General features: G+C 35.9%; 1 protein-coding gene across 1 annotated transcript; it reads left to right on the top strand.

Annotated features, from left to right (window-relative positions):
* Window positions 1-5,230: 5,230 nt before the first annotated feature.
* Window positions 5,231-8,206, top strand: LOC103146688 (vitelline membrane outer layer protein 1 homolog). The gene is made up of 3 exons (XM_016677821.1): window positions 5,231-5,429; window positions 6,126-6,460; window positions 7,207-8,206. Exons 1-3 carry the CDS (start codon window positions 5,231-5,233, stop codon window positions 7,207-7,209), a joined length of 537 nt encoding a protein of 178 aa, XP_016533307.1. The 3' UTR covers window positions 7,210-8,206.
* Window positions 8,207-8,628: the final 422 nt, after the last annotated feature.

Raw genomic sequence — 8,628 nt, 5'->3', positions numbered from 1 at the left:
AACGGCGTCATTTTCATTGTGATGACAACTTGGTTCCTCTAGGTGGCAGCAGATACGTTACAGTCTGTAAGCTGAATTTACTGGCTTTCGGGTTCAAGGTGAAACATTCTCATTCTGCTGCAAGCTGTCTTTGGTTAAAGATAAATCCAGAATCACAAAGTGAAAGATGAGTTTCAATGGCAGGTAGAGCAGATTGGACGTTAGAAACTGTCAAGGTGAAAGAAAATTCAGACCAGTTTATTTACATGGTGTCGATTCACAATGTCATCTCGAGCACTTTACAAAACGGATCATAAAAACCAGTCATAAATGCATTCCAATTGATTCCAGGTATACAAGAAAGTTTAATGGCATTTTTAGAGTAGAATAGAAATATCCTTCCATGTTGTGCAGTGGGGACATTCAGGTAAACAGCAAAACACTGACAGCATTGAGGTATGTAGATTCACACAAAGATAAAAAGTATTAAAATATATCAAAACTTAAAATGCTGTACAGTGAGGGCAAGACTGTAACACAATACTGTTCAGTTATTAAGTTTCTTCCTCGCACAGAGCTTTCCTTCATGATTAGTTCATCTAACTGCTTCCTCTTAGCTGCAGGTAAGTGGATCTGGTGAAGATTGACCATCTTCTGATGCTACAAATGTAGGTTTTTCTTTGTATTTAAGCTTTGGTTTGTTCTCAAATGCGTCTCAGCAAATACTAATAATCGGATTACTTTTAAGCTCAGCCCATTAGCTCTGTCCCCAGATTCCACATAATCTGTATTCTTAACAGGAAGTGAGGCCTCATTCAACCTTGAGCCAGCCATGAGCTGTATGGTTTAATACTGCAGATTAACCAATGTTAATGTCGCAAAGTAATAAGTGTGAAATGACACATCAGAGACCTTCCATTTCAACTGTCTGTTAATCGCTGAAGAGCTCCTGCAAAAACCACAAATCAGGCAAACCGGTTGGACAGAAAAGCAGCCAGCAGGAGATGAAACGTATAGGACCTGACAAAACTTCATCCTCTTCACAATACGGTTTTGACATAATGTGACAGATCACCACTCACCTTCCTCTCTGTCATACATGGCCCACTGTGACACGGGGACAAGCGAGAGTCTTTAACTGCACCATGTGTGTTTTGGACTTTGAGTTCAAAGAGCCGTAAATCTCCATTTAAAATTTGAACATGTTAATAATGCATCTTCCGGAGTGAATTTTGTCATTCCTCTCGGTTCAGTACTTGGTACGCTTCTGTTGCCTTTATTCAAGCTTGATGTGGAAAATGTTAACAGGAAATGACTTAAGTTGGAGTTGGAGTTTTCAACAGCAGGTAATATAAACACACTTTCTGTACATGGCACCCATGAGAGTCAAGATTATCCTGTTTATTTTGTGATTACATTGCAAAACCTTTCATGCATCATCATTTAAGTTGTCGAACAATTAAATTAAATCATAGAATGGAATATTTTCCTTCAGTTTTTGGGATACATTGTTAAAACAAAATCCAAAGATCTAAGGCTGTGCCTGCCATTCTCTAGTTTTATACATTTACAGAGGAACAATCAGACATGAAACAATCTGGCAGTCAGCGCCTGATCTGTGATGACATTTGTCATGCCGAGTTATGTTTTATTACCTACACAGAATAACAATGCCCTACTACAGCTCTGTTGGATTTATTTGGTCTGAATCTAATTATTTTCACAGTGATGGATGGGATAGATGGCTTATTTTATTTCTGGAGTATCTGAAGATTGAGGCATAAATGTGACTTTTCAAACTTAATGCCAAACTCAGCAGCTTTTTAAAATTATTATTATTGTATTTCCTTTAAAACAGCATGCTCTGACAATATATCAATCTCCTAGATACTGAGTAATGATTTCAAAGTTCATTTTAAGAACTAAACTTCAAACATATATATTAAGGTTATAATGAAGCTGTCAGTCTCTAATTCATTACTGTTTCATCTGAGAATTTGTACTTCAACTGTGCAAAACCTCTTGGGAACTGATCCCAGGACAAAACTCAATGCAATAAACTTATTGACAGGAGTCTGCCTTTTGCAGGCAATATTCTAGTAAAAAAAAAGTTAAAATCAGTGCTTTGGTTTGAAGCTACAACACCAACTTAATTACTCTTTCTTTTCAGGGGAATCATTCATTCAGTTACTAACAACAGCATGAAAACAGTTATAAAGAGTTTGGTCACTAATGAAGCGGGATGCATTATTTCAGCAGGAGTACTTTGGTGATTATTTTCTTAATTATGTCTAAACTGAGAAATGGACTAACAAGAGTTAAGGTTTCAACAGTTCTCCTCTTAAACTCTTATCTTCTAAATCTCTCCAGTTCCACTTCATTGGCTTCATTTTCTCCGTTTAAAAGAAAACTACCCCCCACTCCCTCTCCGCTGATTAAGTGCTCTGAGGAAATCTGTTCAACTCACAAGCGTCTTCTCTGTTCTTGACTTTAAAGCAGCAGGTCACTCAGCTAATTTTGTGCTTGGATAATTTTTAACACCTCACTGCCTCCAAATGTCAGGAGAGCATTGTTCAAGTGTTTGTCTCTGGGAAGTGAAGGCAACACGGAGGAGAGGATGAAGAGGTCAGAGTTTCAGTTGTGCCAGAAAACAAGGCTGACACTTCAGGTCATAATTTGCAGATTACAAAATTTGATCTGCAACAAGCAAGGAAGATTTTTCTCTGTTTTTAATTAAAATTGTCACAATTAATTAAGTAAATAAGACATGAAATGCATATTTCTATGTTAGAACTGTATTAAATTTAGAAATGAAGATTACATTTATCAATAATTGTTTAAATTCTATGCAAATAATTAATAATGTGTCAAAAGTTAAGCATGTACGGTAAGCTAGTTGGTGAAATCTTTGCAGACTACCTTCTACTGTAATTTTAGTTCGATCCACTGACCTTATTGTGTAAGCCGACAGAAAAAAAAAAATTAATAATTATTTTTCCATCTAATTATTACATATATTACTCCACATTTAAATAAGTCAGTAACTTATTATTGAAATACTTCCTTGCAAAAAAGTGATTGAAAATGTGTAATTTGAAAAGTTTGTGTTTCCTGTTAAAATGCAGTCTGAATGCCGTAAGCTGAATATTTTTTTATAACTGAAAATTGTCAAAGCATTTGAAGTCAACTGGAGAAGACTTGCAGAAATGCGAGAAACAGGCAGAAGCAGCAGAATAAAGCAAAAGCTTGAAAAACGCAGCAAAAATCCAACCCAAAGAGAATTAGAAATTTGTGCAGAACAATGTCTGCAAATCTAACCTGTAAGGTCACAATAGTTTATAAGTTTATAAGCTACAATGACCTAAAAAGCTAAGAGTAGCTGAAACACTAATAGTAGCCTCTAGGTTTGTCTAGCATCTTGACCTACAGTAATATACTCAGGATTAGGATTGGAGTTAGGGCTTGTAGAATAGTTGAAAGGAGGGTTGGCATTTTCTTTTCTATACATGTCCCTTTAAGCTGCGTCCTACAGGTAACAGATTTGTGAGAAAGTGACAAGCTGACTTATTGCAGCAAAATTTAACAACTCCTGCCTTATCATTTCTGTCAACAAACTCTTAGATGACATCATCGTACAAAACCTTCCAGTTTTTGTCGGAACATAATCTCCAACTTAAACATTTCCCAGTTGACACAAGACAGTTATTTTTACACCAAACTTGTTTTTCCACATAAAAACACTCTGGGTGATGGTTCGTCACTGTGGTGAGATAAAGCAACGGGGATGATAACTACATTCAAACTACTTTTTATATCTTTGAAACGTTATTAGATTAATATGTTACATAGAGGGGAAAAAAACACGTACTCCTGTGAAGAAAAGAACCTCAATGCACCTGAGTAGATCTTTCATTGTGGAGATGCTTTTATTCTCTACAATTCACATGAAAAGATCAATCCTGAAACAAACAAAAAAAATCACCTCTTCTTTTTTGCAAAAAGATAATTAAGGCAAAGAAAATCACTTTTGTCAAAAATGATTTAGGCCGTTATTTTAGAAAGGTGACATTATGCAAAAGTGATCACCCAAAGATGAATATTTCTTTCTGTTCTCTAATTAATAGCCATTAAATGATGTGTTATAAATGTTGTGTGGCATGTAATTACTTGAGCTAAATGTTGTCAGACAAACAAACATTTTCTTAAATAAATTCAGAGTTGCTTGAATGCAATAAAACCTTCTTGAGCTCCCTTGCAAAAAGACAACAAATTTAAATTATAAATAGACTTTCTTCCTATATGTGTGCTTTTTTTAATTTGGAAACGTTGATGCTTTGCCTTTTTTTTGTAGAAAAAACTCAGTGCAGTGTTCTTAATCTAATACACAGAAAAGAAAAATCTTATATACTGTAATTTCATTTTATACAGTTTTGGACTTATATATCAAATATTTATCCACAACTTCATCTCAATTACATTGTGAGAGTTTAATCAAAATCAATCTATCTGTCTATCTAATTGACATGATGGTTGGAGGACTGGTACAAAGTTAAATCTTTGATGCATACTCCTGCTCATGTGGGACATTTAAAAAGCACAAAGGAAACAAGAAATGGTTGTGATCAGTCTGGATTGCAGCATAAGGTATTATCAGTCAGCAGCATATCACCTTATGCTGGATAAGGTAATACCAGCATAAAGACTCAACCTTTTGCACAGCTTTATAGTTTTCTCAGCCTGTCGTAGAAACCTGCAGTAGCTAACCAGCTATCTTTGGTCAGATGCTAAATTTGTAGAAGAGTTTTATTGATTGTAGAACGCCTTGTTTCCAAGACCAGAGCACCTTGTCAAATTATTGAATTTAGTAACTTTTCTCCTGTTTAATATCATTTCTTACCCATGATGCAAGATGTGTTATTTTAGTCTTTGCTTTTTCCGTTTTAAAGTTAACACAAACTTTTTGCTGCAGCCTGCAGGTTAAAGAACCCTACTGCCTGTTTTCCCTCTTTTTGGTGATAAGATCCACTGCTGAGCTGCAAAATATCACTGAAGGCTGAATGGAGTCCCTGTGTCTTCTCTTTCTCCACCTCCAGCTGTTTATTCCCACGCCGTTCCGTAATGCGACTCTATAAATGATTCATGCTGATACCAGAAACTACAGGGAAGCTTTAAGAGCTTTGAGGTGGAACCTTTAGCTCTTACTTGTCTTTCAGCCTTCCAGAGTGAAGACACTGACTCTCCTGTTGCCGGCATGTCGAGTCTGCTCAGCATCGCAGTCCTGCTGGCTGTGGCCTCCAGCGGCTTTTGTGAGAAGGTGTTTCTGCAGCGAGCCGGCAAAGACTTTAACAGCAGACAGTACAGATCTGTGCTGACTGTGAACAACGGAGAGAGGTTTGGAGACTGGACCTGGCCAGAGATGTGTCCTGATAACTTCTTTGCTGTTGGATTCAGTGTCAGGGTAAAAGAATAAAAATGTACATTTACAAACATTTTCAATTTAAAATATAAATTCACTCCTACTTAAATCCATAATCTAAAAAACAATGTGTAAAAGAGATATTTTTTTCTGAGGTCAAGGACCTTTAAGTAGCTCGGGGAAATTTGATCAAATACTAACTTAGCCAGTTTTTTTTTTTTTTTTTGCTTATTTTAATGTACTTTGTATCATCTTTACTAACTTTACCACAATATTAATTATACAAATGACAATAACGTAATGCAATGCATAATTGAATAATATACTTCTAATCCCTTATAATATTAAAATGCAAACCCAATAGCTTAAGGTACCTAAAGTGAGAACCTACTGAATTTCTCAAAATTTTGATTTTAATCATTTCTTAAAAAGTTGTTTCCCCCACTGACAAAATTAACTAAAATTAAAGGTTGAATTTTTTTGTTTTTGTTTTTTTTTACTGTGAAAGTTCAAATGTTGTTCCTTGTTAAAGCAGTTGTGAACCTGCACTTCATCCTCACTGAAATCCTGTGCAAAATTTGGGGCAGGCTTTAAAATCAAGTTTTAAAACTAGAATTTTTTTTTTTCAGCTGCTCTAATCCTCTTCAATCATAAATTGGCTGTTGATCAAGATGTAATGAAAGTACAAAAATTCTTGTTTTGTCTTCATACTTGCTTTTCTAATTCTAAGTTCCTGCATTTGGAAACCTTCTGTCTAGTACCGGAGAGTGGTCCCATCCTCAGTACTGCCCTGGCGGCGTGCTGACATCTTTCCAGATCCGCGTGGAGCCCCACCAGGGACTGTTAGGAGACGACACGGCCGTCAACAACATCAGGTTCCGCTGCAGCAGCAACCCAACGCTGGAGGCGCCCGGCATGCAGTGGGGCGACTACGGCTACTGGAGTGAAGACTGCACCAACGGAGGCATCTGCGGCATAGAGACCAAGATGGAGGAGTACCAGTGGGCCCTGGACGACTCTTCTCTCAACGACGTCCGGCTTTTCTGTTGTGACAAATCTCAGCAGGTGTATTAAAAGGTTTCTGAGCCCTGAAACTCAAAAGAAGATTTAAAAACAGAAATGGCTCTTTAGTTCCCTTGTGCAAAACCCTGCTATCATTTTCTAGAATATAACTCTTTCCATGATCCCATTAAGCTTAAGTGCTGACCCAAAAATCCAAATATAGTCCAAATTGCATCTATTTACTTTTTTTTCCTCACCACAAATGATCTATTTTTTTGGACTTTTTGAATTTTTGGACACCAAGCAACTAATCTGAAAGCACATTCATGTGTTGATTCCTCATTTCATAGACTTTTAGCTTGCCTACATATTTTATTTATAGCATTTTAAAAAATATTAAGAAATAGTTTTGGAAAACATAAAATCAACAAATAGTCACTAACAAACTGCAGGACTAATCTGATTTCCCTCTCATAGCTTTCTTCTGTTTTTGCCTTTTTTCCTCACACATGAAAATTTCAATTATCAAAGCAGTTTCAATATCAGAGATAACTGCAGGTGTTTAAGGAAAACGCATAGGTTTTATAGTCGCAACCATATTAGCAAGTTAGGTGTGATAAAACGTAAATCCAGAAAAAAAATTGCAATTGGGCTTTTTCACGTCACACAGAGATTAGAAAAGAGGCTGCCTAAACTTTATTCCCTGTAAGTAATTTAGAACATTATTTCTGAATTATGACATCAAACATAACATGTAACTTTATACATTCTGTGATATTAATGAGTATTTCTCTTGTTCTTTTCCACAATGATCAACTGATTCTAGAACGTCTTTGATTTTAGGTTAGACAACCTTCAAACTAAAGAGCATTATAATAAGAAACCTATAATAAAACACCTTTAATCACAGATTTTTGGTGGATTGCTTTCAAAACCATATTTTCTGCAGTTTTGCACAAAAAAAATTATTAATATTTAAATCAAACCTATTTCACCAATAATAATAATCCTAAAAAAAATAATAACTCTTCCTTGTTGGACGTGGTAAACTATTCGTGTCTTGTTCAGGTGAAGACCTCAGCAGTGGGAGAGTATTATCACTTAATGTCCAATGAGGTTTCAGCAAAGTCAGAAGAAGCATAAGGTGCTGATGTAAGCCTTTCACTGAACTCCTGCTGCTGCTGAGGTAATTACCAAATGACAGGAGAGTTGGTGCTAATTAATTTACAGTTTAAGTCTGACAAAGGTTGATAAGACACCGACTGGAAAACACAGAGGTAATGGTTCTAATTAATCTGGGAGGAGTTAATCGGCTAACAGAGTGTGTGTGCAGGGTCAGGGGGGAGAACTTGAGGAGGTTATCTAACAATGAGGTAATGGTTTTTCAAAGATTTTGCAAATCAAGACAAAGTGATTCAGTCTTTGACGTGCCGCTGCATTGCCCCTCGGCTGTGATAACCAATGCTCCGGTGCTGACAACGTATTAAACTTCAGAGCTCACTGGCCGGAGACGGAGGCTTAAGTGTACTTTGTTGGCCCTCATGAAAGAATGAAGATGCTAATGTCAGCTGGATAAATGCTGAGTCACTAATTTCTGTCTGCTGTTCACTTTTAGCTAAAATGAACTGAGAATCCAGAAAGTATCATCAATCCCTGATCAGTTACTGCTTTAAGTCCAGAAATGCTTTTTGCCCATTCCTGCTGTATTCGATAATGATAGATGGTGCTGTGAGACAAAAAAGACTAAAGCATAAGTCAACCAATAAGAAAAGTTGAAAATGTTGAAATAAATTGTACAGACAACTTGCATCATTTGACTTTTAAATTGTTTGCTCCGTTCAAATTTCTGAAAAAGAAATTATACTGAAAATTTAGCTGAACTTTTCCACTTTACAAATATGTCTCTAATGCCTTCAGGTTGTCATTTTAGCTATTTGATTGAATTTTTCAAATGTGTTTTCATTCTTTTTTTATTTTCTGTATATCAGCAATGTCACAAAAGTAAATTATTGTTATTATAATCATTATTATTAGATCTCAGGCACACATAGGGCCTAAAAATCAAGTTTAATCATTACGGGAGTAAAATATTTTAAAAATAAAAATCTGAGAAGTGTGGCATGCATTTTTGTGTAGCCCACTTTACCAAAGGCTCCAAACTAAACAAGTATACTAAACTGCTAATACAATAATTAGTTTACCTGTATGTAATCTCAGCATAAATACAATTG

This window comes from Poecilia formosa, unplaced genomic scaffold (genome assembly GCF_000485575.1).
Source record: "Poecilia formosa unplaced genomic scaffold, Poecilia_formosa-5.1.2 Scaffold166, whole genome shotgun sequence".
NCBI classification, from domain to species: domain Eukaryota; kingdom Metazoa; phylum Chordata; class Actinopteri; order Cyprinodontiformes; family Poeciliidae; genus Poecilia; species Poecilia formosa.
The sequence above is the reverse complement of the archived record's forward strand: the minus strand, read 5'-3'. Positions and strand labels throughout refer to the sequence as shown.

Coding starts and splice junctions, on each gene's coding strand:
- LOC103146688 (XM_016677821.1), top strand. CDS start 5,231: ATGTCGAGTCTGCTCAGCATCGCAGTCCTGCTGGCTGTGGCCTCCAGC. Junction 5,430..6,125: donor CTTCTTTGCTGTTGGATTCA/GTGTCAGGGTAA, acceptor TCTAATTCTAAG/TTCCTGCATTTGGAAACCTT.